At 38.7% G+C, this 22,310-nt stretch overlaps 1 protein-coding gene across 1 annotated transcript in view; it reads left to right on the top strand.

The window, feature by feature from the left end:
• Positions 1–22,310, top strand: part of SCG3 (secretogranin III) — a 67,868-nt gene that overhangs the window by 4,072 nt on the left and 41,486 nt on the right. Inside the window, exons 2-6 of the mRNA XM_089666824.1 lie at positions 938–990; positions 11,003–11,042; positions 11,132–11,341; positions 12,816–12,958; positions 18,934–19,095. Of these exons, the coding sequence (XP_089522950.1) occupies positions 938–990; positions 11,003–11,042; positions 11,132–11,341; positions 12,816–12,958; positions 18,934–19,095 (608 nt within the window). The remainder of the gene's footprint in view (positions 1–937; positions 991–11,002; positions 11,043–11,131; positions 11,342–12,815; positions 12,959–18,933; positions 19,096–22,310) is intronic.

Raw genomic sequence — 22,310 nt, 5'->3', positions numbered from 1 at the left:
GAAGATACTTTATCAGATTATTTCATTGGGGGGAATGTATCCTAAATGTAGAAGATACTTTAGCAGATTATTTCATTGGGGGGAATGTATCCTAAATGTAGACGATACTTTATCAGATTATTAATACAGATTATTTCATTGGAGGAAATGTATCCTAAATGTAGAAGATACTTTATCAGATTATTAATACAGATTATTTCATTGGAGGAAATGTATCCTAAATGTAGAAGATACTTTATCAGATTATTTCATTGGGGGGAATGTATCCTAAATGTAGAAGATACTTTATCAGATTATTAATACAGATTATTTGATTGGAAAGAATGTATCCTAAATGTAGAATATACTTCAGATTATTAATACAGATTATTTAAATGGAGATAATGTATCCTAAATGTAGAATATACTTTATCAGATTAATAATACAGATTATTTCATTGGGGGGAATGTATCCTAAATGTAGAAAATACTTCATCAGATTATTAATGTTGGATGTAGTGATGAAGTTAGCAATTCTTATTAAAGCATGACTGTAACATTCATCCGATTGATAACACAGATTATTTCATTGGAGAATTGTTGACTAAACGAAGAATATACTTCATCAGATTACCAATGCAGGATATAGTGATATAGGAACTGACGTCCTGTGAAAGCCTGACTTGAATGGTATACATGTGTAGTTTGCATAAAGGAAATGCAGAGCAGGATGGATTTGAAGGGTGGCCAGTAGAGATGTTCCCTTCTAATCCTCAGATTAAACTAATCCGATTAGACGTGTTTCTCCACAACCAGCTCTTAAAGGAATGACATGTTCTGTAAAGCACAAGAATTCTTCAAAAGGTTATATTTGTTAATTGAAAATGAAGTCCATTCGTTATACCTTATGTCTAAAGCACCAGTCTGAAAATCTGTTAATCTGTTTTGTTCTTTGTAGACAAAGCTCTGCATAATAGAGAACTAAGTGTAGAAAGACCCCTAGAAGAGCAGGTAAGTTACCATGTGGTGTGCCTGCATATAGCTGGTATATTTTCATTTTGTATCAAAAGAATATTGCTAGGGCACATATACGGGATATCTACTAGAATGGAATTGATTTGTATAGTCTCGTAGTAGATCACTTGCTACAAGCAGGGGCGGACTGACAACTCATGGGGCCCCCGGGCAATAGGGGAACATGGGGCCCCTGTGTCCTTGCCCAAACTCAAAAAAGCCTCTGAAAAAGTTACCAGGGGCATCTCATGGGGCCCCCTACTGACCCCAGGCCCTCGGGCAGTGCCCGAGTTTCCAAATGGTCAGTCCGCCCCTGGCTACAAGTGTAAAGAAGTTGTTAAATTGTGCAATATGTTCAAGCAGATGTTATGTTTACAAACATAGAAAGACCCCTAGAAGAGCAGAGACATGTAATGTGTCTGCCTACAACTTGTATGTTTTCATTCATTTCATATGACATGTCTGTGACGGTTCCCATTTATTCAGATCATGGTATATTTAGTAGTAGATAGTCACATTGATGCAGACTGTAATGTTGAAGATGTTTCATAGCTCAGTGTTTCTCAACCTTTTTTCAGTCAAGGCACCCTTTAAAATTCTGCACAATGTTGAGGTCCCCCCGTTACAAAATGTAAAAAAACGAATAGTTTTACAAAATGCAAAAATATCTTCACATGTGGGACACCCAGTGTTAGAGGTGATTTATTCTTCCAGAGCAAATATACCTTTGCACACTGGTACTGACTAGTATTCCTTTGTTTCTCTTCTCCCTCAGTTTCTCTCTAACTCAGCTAATGTGATCTCAGTGCTGATGGAGAGGGGCAGGGAAGGGGCAAACAAGGATGCTGTGCTGGTGCCCAACGTCCTTCTTATCAACTGATGACATCATTGGTTGTTATGTCATCGACAACTAGAAAGTTGTAATGACCCACATCGAAAACCTGTGCCTTTGCATAATTAAAAGGCAGGCTTGATCCACCTGTTGGTTTGTATACAATGTTTTAGGCAATTTTTAGGCATTTTACCAAGGCACCCCTGAAGAAACCTGAAGGCACCCTGGTTGAAAAAGGCTGTCATAGCTTATAAGGCCATCTTCTGCGTTTCTAGAGTGTCAGGAAGATACCCCAGCATTTATATCCACACCTTAGGACACCCTAATCCAATCACCACAGAATGTACCAATTGATTGTTTAGGAGCAGGATCAGGGGTATGAAAATTGTGGTGCCATCACCTCTTAGGTATACCCCATTGTTGGTGTCAGAAACCTGCATATGTGCTTTTTCCTAGATTTACCTGCCTAAAAGTGTGAATTGTTGTCAAATGGAAGGGTAAAGGTGTTAAACTGGCATTATATCAAAAGAATAATGCTAGAGCAGAATATATAGAATATTTACTACTGTAAACCTAGTAACGAATTAAGATGGATTGTGTATAATAGGGATGCAACGATACCAGTTTTTTAAGACCGAGTACAAGTACTGACACTTTTTCTCAATTACTTGCCAATGCCAATCACCGATACCTATATTTGGTGTTGTGACAGTTTTTTTAAATCAAAAATTATTACTGTTTCTTTATCATTATAAAGGATTGTAGCTCATAAGACATTGCTCGGGTGATTTAGTGGTAGCCCAGCAGTGTATGGATTTATATATTTACAAATTAAATACTAAATGTAACTATTTTTTACGTTTTTAACTTATTTATTTCACTACACCTATTTGCTGTGCCTTTGTCCTGGTGGTGTAGTGGTAGGCCCCAGCAAACATAAAATCAATCATTGCCCTTGGATACATTTATTTTTACACATAATGCCCAACTCACCTGTCTCTGCCCTGGTGGTGTAGTGGTCGTGCACTTGGCAGAGCTTCAACAGTCTGGATGTTGTCTCACACTGCAGCACCCTAATTGATGTGTGTGACGTCAGACTTCCATGAGTCGCCCTTGCATGATGTGCTCCTGCGTCTCTCTCCATAAAGGGGCGGTTACATTCTGCAGACTTGAAGGTATTGGTTTAGTATTGGAGCATTTGCACGAGTAAAAATGCTTAGTATCGCCACCAATACTGGTATCGATGCAACGCTAGTGTATATACAGCAGGTAAACTATTGAACATGTCACCATTTTCTCAGTAAATATATTTCTAAAGGTGCTATTGACATGAAATTTTCATCACATGTCAGTAACAACCAATGAAATCTATACATACAAAGAAATCAAAACAAATAAATTCAGAAATTAAGTTATGTGTAATAAAATGGAATGACATAGGGAAAAAGTATTGAACACATGAAGAAAGGGAGATGCAAAAAGGCATGGAAAGCCAAGACACCAGCTGAAATTAATCAGTAATCAGAAAGCAATCCTGACACTTGTTAGTGCAAATCAGCTGGTTCAGTCTCAACTGTTGGCCTATTAAAAGGTGTCTCATTACCAAGGTGTCGCACAAGAACGAGAAACGCAAATAACCTTCTCAAGACCTTCGCAACTTTTTTGTTGCAAAACATACTGATGGCATTGGTTACAGAAGGATTTCTAAACTTCAGAATGTTCCAGTGAGCACTGTTGGGGCCATAATCCAGAAGTGGAAAGAACATGATTTCACCATACATTGGCCACGACCAGGTGCTCCTTGCAAGATTTCTGACAGAGGATGGAAACGAATTATCAGAAGAGTTGTCCAAGAGCCAAGAACCACTTGTGGAGAGCTTCAGAAAGGCCTGGCATTAGCAGGTACAATTGTTTCAAAGATAACAATAAGTAATGCACTGAACTGCCATGGCCTGTATACACACTCACCACGCAAGACTCCATTGCTGAATAAAAAGCATGTTGAATCTCGTTTAAAGCTTGCACAACATTTAGACAAGCCTGTGAAATACAGAGAGAATATAGTCTGGTCAGCTGAGAACAAAACTGAACTCTTTGGATGTCATAATACACACCATGTTTGGATGTCAAATGGCATTGCACATCACCCCAAAAACACCATACCAACAGTCAAGTTTGGAGGTGGGAACATCATGGTGTGGGGCTGTTTTTCAGCATACGGTACTGGCAAACTTCATGTGATTGAAGGAAGGTTGATTGGAAAAATGTACCAAGACATTCTTGATAAAAATCTGCTGCCATCTACCAGGATGATGAAGATGAAATGAGGGTGGACATTTCAGCAAGACAATAATCCCAAACACAAAGCCAAGAAAACTCTCAATTAGTATCAAAGAAAGAAAATAAAGCTGCTAGAATGGCCCAGCCAATCCTTTGACGTGAATCCAATAGAAAATCTATGGAAAGAACTAAAGTTCAGAGTTCATAGAAGATTTGAAGGCTGTATGGAAGAATGGGCCAAAATCAAACCTGAGCGATGCATGCGAAGCATACCAACAAAGGATTTTGTACGAAGTATTAAATAAATTTCAGTTAGTGTGTTCAATACTTTTTCCCTGTATTATTCCATTTTATTACACATAACTTAATTTCTGAACTTATCTGTTTTGGTTTTTTTTTCTATGTCTGGATTGCATGGGTTGTTACTGACATGTGGTGAAAATTTCATGTCAATAGCACCTTTAAAAATATACAGTATTTACTTAGAAAAATGGTGACATGTTCAATACTTATCTTGTCCGCTGTACATATGCACACACACATATATATATATATATATATATATATATATATATATACAGTCAGGTCCATAAATATTGGGACATCAACACAATTCTAAAATTTTTGGCTCTATACACCACCACAATGGATTTGAAATGAAATGAACAAGATGTGCTTTAACTGCAGACTGTCAGCTTTAATTTGAGGGTATTTATATCGAAATCAGGTGAACGGTGTAGGAATTACAACAGTTTGCATATTTGCCTCCCACTTAATGGACCAAAAGTAATGGGACAGAATAATAATCATAAATCAAACTTTCACTTTTTAATTCTTGGTTGCAAATCCTTTGCAGTTAATTACAGCCTGAAGTCTGGAACGCATAGACATCACCAGACGCTGGGTTTCATCCCTGGTGATGCTCTGCCAGGCCTCTACTGCAACTGTCTTCAGTTCCTGCTTGTTCTTGGGGCATTTTCCCTTCAGTTTTGTCTTCAGCAAGTGAAATGCATGCTCAATCGGATTCAGGTCAGGTGATTGACTTGGCCATTGCATAACATTCCACTTCTTTCCCTTAAAAAACACTTTGGTTGCTTTTGCAGTATGCTTTGGGTCATTGTCCATCTGCACTGTGAAGCGGCGTCCAATGAGTTTTGAAGTATTTGGCTGAATATGAGCAGATAATATTCCCGAAACACTTCAGAATTCATCCTGCTGCTTTTGTCAGCAGTCACATCATCAATAAATAAAAGAGAACCAGTTCCATTGGCAGCCATACATGCCCACGCCATGGCACTACCACCACCATGCTTCACTGATGAGGTGGTATGCTTAGGATCATGAGCAGTTCCTTTCCTTCTCCATACTCTTCTCTTCCCATCACTCTGGTACAAGTTGATCTTGGTCTCATCTGTCCATAGGATGTTGTTCCAGAACTGTGAAGGCTTTTTTAGATGTCGTTTGGCAAACTCTAATCTGGCCTTCCTGTTTTTGAGGCTCACCAATGGTTTACAACTTGTGGTGAACCCTCTGTATTCACTCTGGTGAAGTCTTCTCTTGATTGTTGACTTTGACACACATACACCTACCTCCTGGAGAGTGTTCTTGATCTGGCCAACTGTTGTGAAGGGTGTTTTCTTCACCAGGGAAAGAATTCTTCGGTCATCCACCACAGTTGTTTTCCGCGGTCTTCCGGGTCTTTTGGTGTTGCTGAGCTCACCGGTGCGTTCCTTCTTTTAAAGAATGTTCCAAACAGTTGTTTTGGCCACGCCTAATGTTTTTGCTATCTCTCTGATGGGTTTGTTTTGTTTTTTCAGCCTAATGATGGCTTGCTTCACTGATAGTGACAACTCTTTGGATCTCATCTTGAGAGTTGACAGTAACAGATTCCAAATGCAAATAGCACACTTGAAATGAACTCTGGACCTTTTATCTGCTCATTGCAATTGGGATAATGAGGGAATAACACACACCTGGCCATGGAACAGCTGAGAAGCCAATTGTCCCATTACTTTTGGTCCCTTAACAAGTGGGAGGCACATATCCAAACTGTTGTAATTCCAACACCGTTCACCTGATTTGGATGTAAATACCCTCAAATTAAAGCTGACAGTCTGCAGTTAAAGCACATCTTGTTCGTTTCATTTCAAATCCATTGTGGTGGTATATAGAGCTAAAAATGTTAGAATTGTGTCTATGTCCCAATATTTATGGATCTGACTGTATATATATAGTCTCACAGTAATTTGCTTGTTACAAGTGTATTGAAGTTGTTAAATTGTGCAAAATGTTCAAGCAGATGTTTTGCTCACAAATATAGAAAGACCCCTAAAAGAGTAGAATAACATGTAAAGTGCCTGCCTAAAACATATATGTTTCATTCATGTCAAATTAAAGTGTATGTGAAGGTTCTCATTTATCCAGGTCATGTTATATATACAGTCATGGCCGAAATTGTTGGCACCCTTGATATTTTTCCTGAAAATCAAGTATTTCACACAAAAAAGGTATTGCATTAACACATGTTTTGCTATACACATGTTTATTCCCTTTGTATGTATTGGAACAAATATAAAACAGAGGCAGAAAAGCAAATATGACATAATGTCACACAAAACCCCAAAAATGGGCTGGACAAAAGTATTGGCACCCTTAACTTAATATTTGGTTGCACACCCTTTGGAAAACATAACTGAAATCAGTCGCTTCCTATAACCATCAATAAGCTTCTGACACCTCTCACCCGGAATTTTGGACCACTCTTCCTTTGCAAACAGCTCCAGGTCTCTCTTATTGGAAGGACACCTTTTCCCAACAGCAATTTTAAGATCTCTCCACAGGTGTTCAATGGGATTTAGATCTGGGCTCATTGCTGGCCACTTCAGAACTCTCCAGCGCTTCTTTGCCATCCATTTCTGAGTGCTTTTTGACGTATGTTTGGGGTCATTGTCCTGCTGGAAGACCCAGGATCTTGGACGCAAACCCAGCTTTCTGACACTGGGCCCTACAGTGCGACCCAAAATCCTTTGGTAATCCTCAGATTTCATGATGCCTTGCACACAGTCAAGGCACCCAGTGCCAGAGGCAGCAAAACAACCCCAAAACATCATTGAACCTCCACCATATTTTACCGTAGGTACTGTGTTTTGTTCTTTGTAGGCCTCATTCCGTTTTCGGTAAACAGTAGAATGATGTGCTTTACCGAAAAGCTCTATCTTGGTCTCATCTGTCCACAAGACGTTTTCCCAGAAGGCTTTTGGCTTACTCAAGTACATTTTGGCAAACTGTAGTCTTGCTTTTTTATGTCTCTGTGTCAGCAGTGGGGTCCTCCTGGGTCTCCTGCCATAGCGTTTCATTTCATTTAAATGTCGACGGATAGTTCGCGCTGACACTGATGCTCCCTGAGCCTGCAGGACAGCTTGAATGTCTTTGGAACATGTTTGGGGCTGCTTATCCACCATCCGGACTATTCTGCGTTGCAATCTTTCATCAATTTTCCTCATCCGTCCACGACCAGGGAGATTAGCTACAGTGCCATGGGTTGCAAACTTCTTGATAATGTTGCGCACTGTGGACAAAGGCAAATCTAGTTCTCTGGAGATGGACTTGTAACCTTGAGATTGTTGATATTTTGCCACAATTTTGGTTCTCAGGTCCTCAGACAGTTCTCGTCTCCTCTTTCTGTTGTCCATGCTTAGTGTGGCACAGACAGACACACAATGCAAAGGTTAAGTGAACGTCTCTCCTTTTTATCTGCTTTCAGGTGTGATTTCTATATTGCCCACACCTGTTACTTGCCCCAGGTGAGTTTACAGGAGCATCACATGCTTGTAACATTCTTATTTATCCGCAGTTGTGAAAGGGTGCCAATACTTTTGTCCAGCCCATTTTTGGAGGTTTGTGTGACATTATGTCGAATTTGCTTTCTTTCCTCCCTTTTTTTGTTTTGTCCCAATACACACAAAGGGAATAAACATGTGTATAGCAAAACATGTGTTAATGCAATACGTTTCGTGAGAAATACATGATTTCCTGGAGAAATATCAAGGGTGCCAACAATTTCGGCCATGACTGTAGTTAGTCACATTCAGTTGGACTTGTTTTGCAATATTGAAGACGTTTTATAGCTTATCAAGTCAATCTTCAAGTGGAACTTCACCCAAAACGGGAAGTTCCGCTTGTCTGCCTCCTTTTTAAGTTTTGGCGCTTCATTTTACTTGGGGGGGCGGTAGGGGGCAAGTACCTAGTTTTGACAGGTACCCTCTCCCACTTCCGGTCGGATCGCCGTGGTGTTCTGAGAGTAAAATCACCTCCCCTCCTTTCCCTGCATCCTTCTGGGACACATCACGTCCCAGAAAGCTGCAGCAAAATTCACAAAGTGCAGTGCGGCTCTTGCATGCGCAGTGGGAGGCCAGCAGTCACAGCTAGCTTCCCAAAGTAAACACGGCAGCGCCTGTATCCGAAGACAGCCAAAGAGCTGACTCGGGTAAGGAGAGGACAGGTAAGTGTCCTATTGTTAAAAGTCAGCAGCACTGGATCCCTGGACAGGTAAGTGTCCTATTTTTAAAAGTCAGCAGCACTGGATCCCTGGACAGGTAAGTGTCTTATTGTTAGAAGTCAGCAGCGCTGGATCCCTGGACAGGTAAGTGTCCTATTGTTAAAAGTGAACAGCAGCTGCAGTATTTGTAGCGGCTGACTTTAAATGTGTAGTTTTCAGGGTTTTTAGAGTGTCAGGATACCCCAGCATCTATATGGACACCCTAATCTAATCACCACAAAATGTGTAAATTGATTGTCCAGGAGCAGGAAGAAGGGTATGAAAATTGTTGTGCCACTTTGTTTTAAGTACACCCCATTGTTGGTGTCAGAAGGCTGCAGAAGTGTGAATCTTTGATTTCCAGGGCTAAATGTGTGAATTGTCAAATAGAAAGGTAGAAATGTTAAACTGGCATGTGGAAGAAAGATGATTATGGTGATGGTGGTATCAACAGAATATTGCTAGAGCAGAATATACAGCATAGTGCACACCTAGTAACGGAGTAAGATGGATTGTGTCTATGTATAGCCTCATAGTAGATTGCTTGCTACGAGTGTAATGAAGTTGTTTAATTGTACAATATGTTTAAGCAGATGGGTTGTAGATACCAAATAAAGGTAGTCAATGACTGTGCCGGTTCCTACCGTATCAGATATTGTGAATGCAATGTACAAATGATGTGTATGACCTTTTTCAAACGGACTTTTATGTGAAAATTGTGCGCATCGTAGGTGGATGTTGTATAAGTCTTGAGTGAAAACATCGACAAATGGACCCCTAGGTATTTGAAAGGCTTTTTTATGGTGTGAAATGTAGCATATGTTACAATCTGGTGCATAAAAATGGCATGTTATGGGGGCTTATGTTACAATATTATGTACATATAGGATACAGTGATTATGTTACAATATTATGTACATATAGGATACAGTGATTATGTTACAATATTATGTACATATAGGTTACAGTGAATATATTACAATATTAGGTATACATAGGATACAGTATTATGTTACAATATTATGTACATATAGATTACAGAGAATATATTACAATATTATGTATACATAGGATACAGTGATTATGTTACAATATTATGTACATATAGGTTACAGTGAATATATTACAATATTATGTACATATAGGTTACAGTGATCATGTTACAATATTATGTACATATAGGATACAGTGATTATATTACAATATTATGTACATATAGGATACAGTGATCATGTTACAATATTATGTACATATAGGATAAAGTGATTATATTACAATATTATGTACATATAGGATAAAGTGATTATATTACAATATTATGTACATATAGGATACAGTGATTATATTACAATATTATGTACATATAGGTTACAGTGAATATATTACAATATTATGTATACATAGGATATAGTGATTATGTTACAATATTATGTACATATAGGTTACAGTGAATATATTACAAAATTATGTATACATAGGATATGGTGATTATGTTACAATATTATGTACATATAGATTACAGTGATTATGTTACAATATTATGTACATATAGGTTACAGTGAATATATTACAATATGATGTATACATAGGATACGGTGATTATGTTACAATATTATGTACATATCAGATACAGTGATTATGTTACAATATTATGTACTTATAAGTTACAGTGATTGTGTTAAAATATTATGTATATATAGAGGCTGATTTACTAGACAATTTGAGAAGATTCCCTTCAGTTATCCAATCATGCAAATGTGCAGCTGAAACAAATTAACAAAATTTTTTTTTCACATGGCTGTATATTTAAAGTGATACTAAAGGCTTACATTAAAAAAAAAAACAAAAATGTCTATACTTACCTGATGTGTGCAGTGGTTTTGCACAGAGCAGCCCCACATTTTTCTTTAAGCCCCCATTCACACCAATGGGATTTGTCATGCGATTTTTCAGTTCAAAATCGCATGACAAGTCGCACCCTATTTGTGCCTATGGAACTGTTCAAATTGGTGCGACTCCGACTTTGCGGTGTAGCACCAATTTTGAAAAAAGTTCCTGCACTATTTTTGCCGATTTCAAGTGCGACTTGCATAGACATCTGTGCATAGAGTTGCACAGATGTCAGGCAAGCTGAACATGAAGTCTCACTTACCAGCGGCTTTGAAATCGCGCTACTTCAAGTGAAGTAGTGTGATTGCAAAGCCGCATTCAGTGTGAATCAGGGCTAAGAGTAACTTAGATCAAGGCACAAGTCACACTGAGAAATGTTAATGAGAAAAAAAGATAATTATACAAATCACGAAGAATACTGCATCATGTTAATTCTCTGGGTTTTTTTTTTTAATCCTTTCTCTAAAAAGATTGCTGAGGCTGACACAGTGAGCAGAGGTGCAAGCACAGGTAAGTCACAACAGCCATGGAAAGGAAACATTTTTATTGTTATGCAGTTTTGAAAATGCTAAATTTATATTCATTTTGTCATCCTGTAGAAACGAAAACTAAAAATGATTCCCTTGTGGATGACTTGAGTTTCTTGATGTCAGTGGCAGAGAAAGAGAAAAATGTGAAAAGAAGCGGTGGAGTAATAAGTACAACTGGTGGCCAGAGGACTGCCACTGATGACGCAGACTCAACAAAGAGCTTGAAGCCTGTGGAGTATTTTGACTCCACCAAAAGTGGCCTGGATTATAAAGATGAAGGTATTTTACTGTTTTTTACTGTTTTGCAACCCGACACTTTTATATATTTAGATGATGAAGCCAGACATGTTCATCTTAGTATGATTCTGAGATTCTTCTCATTTCCACCAGCAATACTTGTAAGGAATTCTCAAACTCAGATGTGGAAAACACCTTTCAAAACAAAGGGAAAAAAATAACCTTCTTTCCCTGACAGCCACTGCACTCCATAGACAACTTGACATAGGAATCAATTACTTAAGCCTACTTTCAAACTGCTTCGTAGCAAAATTGCAGTAAAAACACATATGAGTTTTTGCCGCGTTTTAGATGCGTTTCCATTTAGTTTCCAGTGTGTTTTCTGATTGCATGCACCAGTGACAGATGGAAATGTGACTCAAAAACGCACCAAAAATGCAAATGTGGTGCTTTTTTTACTCATTTCTGCTGTGTTTTTGCCATGTTTTCCATTAATTTTAATGGAGAGGCTGTGTTTTTGGTGTGGTTTGAAAACCAAAGATGCATCATGCAGGAGTTTTCAAAACGCAGTGCACCCCAGTAGTGTAAAGAGTCCCATAGGACTTAAAGGGAAACATTTTTCTTCTGTTTTTCTTGGACAGTAAAGATGCAGGAAAAATGCATCAGTGTGATCCCGTAAGGGTTCAGTAGTTTACCCTATTTCCCTAACTAGAAAAATATACAATAAGAACCGATAATATACATAGGATTCTTCATTAACTTAAAATTGTTATTATTAGTATTAACATTATTATTAATAATAATAATAATAATAATAATATTACTCTATGATTTTTCATGGATTATTGTTTATTTTGACATTGTATTACATATTTTATATTTTGATTATATATGAATATTCAGGCCATGCTTGGTAGGCATGATTTCCTAAGTAGCATATCTACATTTTGCATTTATATTGGTAAAATGTTTTATAATGAATGTCTTTGTATTCTTACATCTGTATTTGGACAGATTTTGTTACTTTTAGTATAATGCATTTTTATATTTCACAAAGTATACACTGCTATAAACCAGACAGTCTCCAGTCTTCATTTATTTACAGACTTCTGTTAAGATTAACTGAAATTTAATTATAAGTTCATAGAAAATGTAGACGTATATTTACAGCAATTCACCATATCTGCAAATATTTGTGAAGTCCAATTTTGGTTTGGCTTTTTAATTACAGACAGCTTTTAATATCTTTCTTTCTCAAGTGCATTATTTTTTGTATATTAAGTACACAAAACTGAAAGAAATTCCTTGTGTAAATGAAACCGATAAATAATTTTACCTTCTTTATGTATGATGCATTATAAATGCAAATAAGCTAGGAGAGGTTATAAAGAGTGGAATCAAAACTAAAACCATGTACTAATGAAAGCAATGTTGCCATCGTTAGCTCTGATCTAAGCTGTATTTATAACCAAGATCCAGACAGTAGAAGCAATTAAAATTTTATTTATTCCCTTAGATGATCCTGATGGTCTCCATCAATTAGATGGAACCCCATTAACTGCAGAAGATATTGTTCAGAAGATCGCAATGAGAATTTATGAAGAAAATGACCGAGGGGTGTTTGATAAGATTGTTTCCAAGCTCCTAAATCTGGGTCTGGTAAGTGATCAAATATGTATAATTGTAGTTATTTTCTTACTGTACAACTTTCAGCTTTGCAGCCATCAGCACAAGGGACATATTTAATTCAATAAATGTACTAAAAGTACCATCCTGTGTGCTGAATAAAATAACTAAACTTAAAGAGTAACTCCACTTTTGTTGAGAAAAAAATCATTCCCCTTTGGGTGGTACTATGTACATTGCAAGGATTTTACCACAGTTTGTTGCAGATTCCTACCTTTTGTTATTCAGAGTGAATCTGTATGGGAGTGATTTTATAATTATCAATCAGCTGCTGCACCTGTAGCGCTCTAATAAGGAAAATTGGCTTTAGACAGGATTGCCCTTTAGGAGTATCTCACCAAAAATGACTTTGTTGCAGGGGATGCCAAAAATCTGACTTATCTTAGTGCAGACTTCTGGGAAAATCAGTGAGCCAATCACACAAGCAGGAAATGAGGTTTCTTGGGGGCGTTCTGTACACCTTCTATGTACAGAACACTTCCAGGTTGCCATATTGCATTACATTTTACAGAAAATTACAGCTCTGCAGATTGAAAAGGAAAGGTCATTTTTATTAACATTCAACTACAATATAACTTGTGTCGCAGTTTTATACATATCATTATTTTTTTTTCATTTGCTACATTTTTTCCCATGAAAGTGGAGTTACCCTTTAAGCTTTAAAGTTAACTCGTAGTGAGGGAGGCTGCCATTGCTTGACCTCCTTTTAAAATTGTGAGAACCTTGACTCTTTTGCTGACCTACTGGCATTATTACTGAATAGAACAAGAACATAGCAGATCAGGAACATCAAATGTCTTTAAAGGAAAACTGGTTTTCAGCTAGGGACTCAAAAAACTGAAGCAAAAGAGTCAGCGTGGCAGCCAGGCAACTAACAATGGCTGCTTTTATGATAGTTTTCCTTTTGAGAGGGTTAGTTCACCTTTTCAGAAAAAATTAAAAGGTAAACCAACACCCTGAGAGGTAAGTACAGAAGGGACCGGGAAGGGGGTGTAGGGTGCTGGTCCACGTTTTTACTTTTTTCTGAAAAGGTCAACTTATATTAAATGTGTTCCTCTTGTTATACTGTATATATGGACTCCATTCCTGCTTTTGCAAATGCATTGTAAATCACAGATTAGGGACTGGATAAAATAATAAATATGCTGTTGTCATATAAATTGAAATGTGCACTACATCTGGCTACTTTGAGACTATTGTATCACCAATATGGTAATCCAATAATTTTTTACTAGAACAGTGCATTAAAAACACAGATACTAAATAAGAAATTATTTGATGAATATTAATGTTCTAAATTAGGAGATAATTTTAGAGCTATGTGGGTTTGGGTGTACAACTTAGAACGCAGTTAGTATGCACCTGTACCCGCACGCATGTCAAATTGGGAACAGCGGGTGTGTCCATGCAGCCACTGCATCCAAGTTGACATGAATGGGACTGCCTGCACAAGGAAGCACAAAGCACCTGTAAATCCCCATGTGAGCAAACACGGCCTTCGCACAGGCTTAATCTTAAAGAGGTTCTTCGCCCTGATTGAAAAAAATAAAAATACTGTAGCTGCTGACTTTTAATAAAAGGACACTCACCTGTCCAGGGATCCAGTGCCATCCTCCTCAGTTGTTCACTAGTCTTTGGGTCCCCTCCGCCCATATGGAAGAAAAATATATTTTAAATATATTTTAAAAATATTTTTCCCAAATATATTGACATATATATGAAATGCTACAATTTTGGCCATATTCAATATATTTCAAAATATATTTATATAGATATATATATATATATATATATATATATATATATATATATATATATATACATACACACACTGCATGTTGAAATGTGTTTTTATTACAAAATATATGCAAAATATTTTTTAAAATACATGTCAAACATACTGTATGTCTTTAAAAATACAAATTACATTTTTGGAATACATTTACAAATATATGTAAAAATAAAAATGTAAAATGACTTTTTTTAAAAATCTGAAGAATATATTTTAAAAAAACCTATTTTAATATAAATATAAAAATGTCATTTTAACATATATTTTTGCATATATTTGTAAAAATGTAGATTTACATATTTAAAGACATACAGTATATTTGAAATGTATTTAAAAAAATATTTTTCATATATTTTGTAATAAAAACGCATTTCAATATGCAGTATGTGTGTGCGTGCGTGTGTGCGTGCGTGTGTGTGTGTGTATATATATATATGTGTATATATATATATATATATATATATTTATTTATTTTTTTTAAATATATTTCAAATATATTTTTCTTCCATGTGGGGGGTGCCAGCATGTTTACTGTGGGAAGCCGGCTGTGATTCCATGTGGCTTCACAGCCTGCTTCCCACTGTGCATGCGCGAGCCGAGGTGCGCTTTGTGAATGGTTCCACAGCCTTCTGAGACCTACAGTCCCAATAGGTTGCCGGAAAGTGGGGGGGGGGGAGAACTTCCATTGGAATCACCATGGCAATCTGAACATAGGTGTCAAAACCAGGTACCCATTCCCCCCGCCCCTCCAAAAAAAGTGCCAAAAAATAGAAGAGGAGGGCATAAAGCAGAACTTCCCCTTTAGGGTGAAATTCTGCTTTAAGTATGCCCATGTAAATGAGGCCTTACGGTCCCCTGTACAGGAGTGTTCAAACTAGAAGTGGGTACTGGAGCACTCAGAGACAATTCATTGCATTGTTTTCTCTGTGGATATGGCTACAGAAAGAGTAGAGCACAATTAATAAATGCTGCTCTTTCATTGTCATGTCACAAACTGGGGTCGGTCCCCAGCAAGGACCTATTGTCTCTGTCCTCACAGATGGGGGGGGGGTCGCAAGACAGGCTGAACAGAATCATATATCATTTGGCAAGATAGTGGTAAACAAAATTTCAGCTTTTGTGATGTTCCCCTGGAGTTCAGCATTAATACCTCATGAAAAGTAATTATTTTAGTTTTGCTGACTGCAGTGTTGGACTGGTAAATGTCCATTAAATGGATATTTGATGTTTTAATGCCATATTAAAATTACATTTTTCAGCAGAGAATGTCATAAAGGAAAACCTTTGATCTTGGAGGTGACTGGATAATGAAAGTTGAATAGAATATTATTTCGAGGGGTCTGCAGGCACAGCTTAAGTTACAGTGCTGGGAATAGCAGGAAGTTAAAGATCCAGAGCCAGAGCTGCAGCACGTCTCATGCGGGTCCGCAGACAATAAATGAAGAAATTAGACGCCAGGAGGCTTAATAAATCAATTCCTCCAGCAGCAGAGAAAGGAGGCAGCCAATGCTTATCCCGACTTGTAGGACACGAGCTGGATGACTAAGAGGAGGGAAAACATTGGCAGCAATTTTATGATGACGACTATCACTTTTATTAAAATAGCTGAAATTCACAGCTTTTTACCAGAGAAAATGACTTGAGTCACTGTGACATTATGTTATTGAATTTCTGATCTATACAGCATGCATAAAAGCCTGAGATTACAGAGACCTGAACTTTTCCAAGTTAAATCCTTGTCTATGGGGCAGATTTGTTAAAGGGGTAATGAGTGTTCACATAGCATCCAGAATATAATGAAGCTATATCTAATTTCAAGGTCTAGTTATGTGCTAGGAAATGTTCAGTACATATGAACATAACTGGATGATGAAAATGAACACAGCTTTACTTAAAATGGATCTTCACCCTTCCAGATTAGTGTCCTCCATTCCCAACCCTCCAACTCCATTACACAGGCATTGTTTTTTTTTTGTTTACGTACAAGAAAAAGTTTCGGCATGCCCCCCCCCATCCTCCCTCATGTATGTGACATGCATATCCCAGGAGGCTTCAGGAGCACTATAATTATTGCATTCAAAAAAGCATGAGGGGCGGGCTTAGCGGCACCTGACTGGGAGGTGGTGCCTGAACACGGAAGAGCCTTCTGATGACTTCCCAGGAGGAGATGGTGCCACGGGACCCGAGCAGTGGCTACAGAGAAGAGGATCTCAGCGGGACAACACTGGATCTCCTGGATGGGTGAGTATCTTTACTGTGCAGAACACAGCATCAGCTAAGCAGGGATATATTAGGGAGGAGGGTAAAGTTTAAACAAGAATTCCAGGTATGGAAATATTATACATAGTGGTCTAATAGTATATATACATAGTGGACATAGTGGTCTAATAGTATATATAGAATATTATATATACTGGTCCAGCTTGGACTAGTGTATTTAGGTTTTCTACTGCCCTAGGCAACACAAAAATCGGAGGCCCCCTCCCCCTCCCTGGCGTAGAGAGCCTGAAACCGACCAACACCAGCCTGCCCGCGGAGAGAGTCTGACAGTGACCAACAACACCCCTGCCCCCCCCCCCCCCCCACCCAAGAGCCTTCCACTAACAAACCAACCCCCCCTCCCCCCCCGGCGACAGAGAGAAAAACACTCACCTTCACAGCTCTGGACAACCCCGGGAACGACAGTCGGGCTCTGCATACACCATCAAGCAGCCTCTCGGGTTCCCACTTGGTCCCCATGCCGCATATGTCCCTTCTTCCAGGGGGCAGTGCTGCCCACCTAAAAAGAAACGCCTTAGGCAAATGCCTTGTTTGCCTTGTGGTAAATATGCCCCTGGCTTGGATCAGTGTAACTTTGTATTTACTATGCCTGGCTGATTCCCCTGGTAGTGGGAAATCAGTTTTGGTTACTTCAGTGATCCCCTCTTGCTTCCTGAGCTGAGTGGCTGTCCTGATGTATTCTAAACACAAGAGGTTGGCTGAACATCATGGACGTCTTTCAGAGAATGGTTTGCATCTTGGAATGAATGCAAAGTATTCTCTGAATGAACAAGGTGAAGAGCCAGGGCAAATTAAAGCAGAATTCTACTGCCATATCCATCCCCTCCCCCATCTCTCTTCCATGCCGCCATCTTGAAATTTTTGGTGACTGTGCAGATGTGACGCCAGTCCAAAACACTTGGAAGAACCTGGTGACACATCTGCCCAAACATGAAAGGGGGGGGGGGGGGGGTTCTATGCGCATGAACAATGCCACCAGTGCTGGTATATAGGCACTCTATTTGCTGATATTGCAACGTTTTGTGCCGATGAGCAGATGTACAGTACACTGCCTTCTGGGATAGCCGCGACTTAGGCAATTCCAGGAAGGATTGGGGCCCAGCCTAGACCAAAAAGTAGGAAGTGTTGCAGCACAAAAAAACACCCAAGGGTACACATTTTTAACACGTTTTTTTTTTCACATTTTTGGGGAGGGGGAAAGACCAAAAAGAAAACAAAAATTGCTTACATTCTGCTTTAACCCCTTTACAACTGCCCAACACATATGTCCAATGGCAAAAGGGCAGGCTCTAACACCTACTTCTCATTATAAAGCACAAAGACCGAGCTGTCAAACACAGCTGTCAGTCTGGAATAATAATCAGCAGCCGACAACACCAGTTTCAGATCATGTGACCACTGTGACAGTGGGCATTACGAACTATTGAAAGGGACCCTGGGGCAGATGGGAATCAGTTAAATACCGTGTTCATTTTTGGAAATTTTTTACTTCTATGTACCCCGTATTGAGAAAGATGGATTTTAGTTTTTTTCAACTCCTGGCTAATCTAGTTGTGTAGTTGTCTCTCTATTCATTATTATCTGAGACGGTGACTACTTGGATCTGGAAAGTCAGTGCGGAGTCACAACTACTTATTTGAAACTTGTTCTATTTCATTGACTAATTACTGAAGCCATTGGATCAGCATGACAGCCAAGGAACTGTCATCATAGGCATCCTCTATACTTCCTCGGTACAGATTTCCTTTAAACAGACAGTAATATAAATGGTCCACTTGGCCTGCCCTGCAGTTGGCAGCATTACTGTCAGGCTGATTCAACAGTATGATGTAATGAACTAAGTATAGTTTAATGAGCATTGTCCTTTTTTTACCAGATTACAGAAAGCCAGGCATACGCATTAGAAGATGAGGTGGCTGTTGTTTTACAACAGTTAATTGCTAATGAGGCTAAAAATCGTGAAAAGGGATCAGAAGATGTGGATAATCCTGCAGTCAGAACAGACGTCAATACAGAGGAGAAGCAGGAGGGGAAAGTGGTAAGTTTCTTTATTCTGATTGGCGAATGGAGAATAGTGAGCAGTTTGGCCTTAGGAAATCAATATTTTACAAAAGCTTTTATTGAAGATGTCTCATATATTGACTAGATATCGGGCTAATAATAACTCCTGTGTTCTGACATCTCCATAACACTGGTTATTCAAAGAAGGTTTGAGCTTAGAAGGAGGACAAGGGTTTTCATTATTTATTACAGGTACTTAAATAGCACCGTCAATTTACATTTTACCTATATAGTATATTCACATCAGTCTCTAACCTTCAAGGAGCGTACAATCTAAGGTTCCAACTCACATTTATACACATACTAGGGCCAATTTAGACAGGAACCAATTAACCTACTAGGGTATGTTTGGAGTGTGGGAGGAAACCACACAAGCACAGGGAGAACATGCAAACTCCACCTTAGTTTAGTGCTGCTAGGCAGAAGTGCTAACCACTTACTCACTGTTCTGCCAATTATCATTGGCATGTAGCTACAAAACAACCATTATTGTCACTATGATACCTTTGGTTCACAATGACATGTAGAAAAGAGAAGAGGGAAATGAGAAGCTCAAGAAAGGAAAAAAAAGGAAAGGAATGAAAAAATGTAGTAAGTTCCCCCCTCCCCATGGACCACAGTGGTGTTTTAGTACCTCAAAGATGTAGCACTCTGTGGCTCAATTTGGAGTATGAAATCCATGGACACCACATTTTAAAACATTTCTCATGGGTATCAGATGAGATAGCTGATAGTTTGTCATTTACCATGGTTCCATTGATTTGTTAATCAAACTTTATTAAAGCTTTTATGCAGTACAAATATGTAGAAGAAAAATGGTAGAAAATGTATACAAAGTACATACAATGTACAGCAATTCACTTGCGTAAAATATAGCAGACACAAAATAGACATGGTCCAGGTGCAAGCTGAACATGAAGAGATAGGCTGGGCCAAACATACACAAAGGCACTCAAGCTAGGTCAAGCACATGTGGGTCCAGTAAGACTAGCAGGAATACAGCATATTCAAATTAGCATCAACACATAATGACAAACTATGTGAAGTCTGTACATTGTAGGAAGATCCACTATGTGATGGAATAAACATAAAAAAAATGCACAAAAAGAAAATCATAAAAAAACAGGAGAGCAAAAAAATAAATAAATACCTGACAAACTATCATCCGGGTTGTTTGGTTTTTCAGCAGAGTAGTACAACCAGCCCTTCCCCGCATCCCTAAATTTCTTGTGTTGAATGTTAACCATATGTACCCACGGTTTTGCTTCAATAATAACTTTCACTTCACTTTTCCATTCTGTAAGTGTGGGGCAGGCAGTCTGTTTCCAGAATCTAGGAATTAAAGATTTTGCCTCATTCAGCAAATGGGAAGTAACACTCTTTTTATAAGATGTCATAGAGGAGGGAACCCCATGGAAAAGCAATTGAAAGGGGTTACCATCTATTGGTTTAAGGGTTGTTTTCTTAGTCCAAGGGGTAATTGCTTCCCAAAAATCTCTAAACTTGGTGCAAGACCACCAGAGGTGGAGAAATGTGTCTCTATCGGCTCACCTCCTTCAACAGCAGGGAGTTTTGTACCACCTGGTGAGTAATTTGTAGGATAACTCTTGGATACAGGTACTAATGGATGAGGTGTGTGTCAATTGATTGATCCTCTGAATTCCAATCCAAGTTTCTTCTTCCATTTCCATATAAAGTATGGAACAGACACAGAATGAGTGCTTAAAATGAGTTTATACATATGAGTTAACAGGTGTCTCAAATCCGAAAGTTGTTTACACATGGATTCAGACGGCGTAAGAGTATTTTAAGGATGTGGCTTAGGCTCCAAGCTTAGTTAGGAAGTCTGTAAGTTGGCATTATCACCAATTCATGAGTGGGAAGGCCCCATAGGAGGATTGTAGGATGTGGAGGGGTAAAGGGGTACTTTGGGGAGCAAAATCTCCAACCTTTCCCCAAGAGCAAAAGAACCCAAGATCCTCTCCTGGTGGAAACCAGGGATATCCCTCTAAAGGTTTTAATAGGGACATTCTGGGAGTATATTGGCCAGAACCATTCACTCTATGCCAAACTGCCAGCGTAGTTTGAGTCAGGGGGGACGCCCAGATTGAAAGTCCTTAGGAAGCAGTTGGGATCCAAGGAGCACTCACCAAGTTCCTGCCTGGCACTGATTTCTCTAATGAGACCCACAATTTAGTTGGAAGCCATGGTCTTATAATATAGCGTTACATCCGGGAGACCGACCCTGCCATCCAATTTATGTATACATAAAATGTTGCATGCCATTCTAGAATGTTTGCCATGCCAAGTAAAGGTCAAAAATGCTAAACGCAAATGTTTAAATATAATTTGGGGTAGGGTAATGGGCACTGCATATAAAATATATGCAATCATAGAAGGATAATCAATCTGAGGACAATCACCCTCCCAAACCAGGTCAAGGGGTGGACCCTCCAAAGATGCAAATCTTTCAGCACTCTGTCCAACAAAGTACCATAGTTAAGGTCATATAGAAGATTTGGGTCAGTACAAATGTAAGATCTTAAATATGGCAACAAGCCCTTCCGCCACACAAAAGGGAAAGATTATTTGAATGATTCTGCTAATGTGGAAGGAACATGGATTGGTAAAAGCTCAGACTTTATTTAATTGATTTTAAAGTTCAACAGTAAGCCTAAACTGTGGAGTTCCATCTTGAGTACTGGAAAGGAGATATGAGGTTTAATAGGGTAAAAGAGGATATCATTGGTCTAGGCCCATCATTTTTATTCCTTAGAACCAGTTTGGAACCCTGTAATGTCTGCATGGCTCCTAACTATTCTTAGGAATGACTCTAGGACTAGGGCAAACAGCAAGGGAGACAATGGACAGACAAGGGAGACAATGTGAATATCAACATGAACAGATAACATACCATTAACCTTAATATGGGCCTTAGATTCCTGATATAGCTCCAGAATCCAGCCCAGCATCCAGTCACTGAGACCCAGCCCTCGAAGTAATTCCACCATTCACCCTATTGAAGTCCTTCTCGGCATCCATCGACAGGCATGCATTCAGGACCGTGTTCGGCTCATTGTACCATGGTTCCTTTTAGTCAGGAAGGCTGGAAACTTTCCATGAATGGGCAATTGTTTTATGGCATTAGAAATAAAAGTGCTTAGTTTCAATACTGAGCGTGTATTGTCCTTT

Source organism: Staurois parvus, unplaced genomic scaffold (assembly GCF_062004578.1).
Source record: "Staurois parvus isolate SC_StPar_1 unplaced genomic scaffold, SC_StPar_1.0 ptg002864l, whole genome shotgun sequence".
Classification (NCBI taxonomy): domain Eukaryota; kingdom Metazoa; phylum Chordata; class Amphibia; order Anura; family Ranidae; genus Staurois; species Staurois parvus.
The sequence above is the reverse complement of the archived record's forward strand: the minus strand, read 5'-3'. Positions and strand labels throughout refer to the sequence as shown.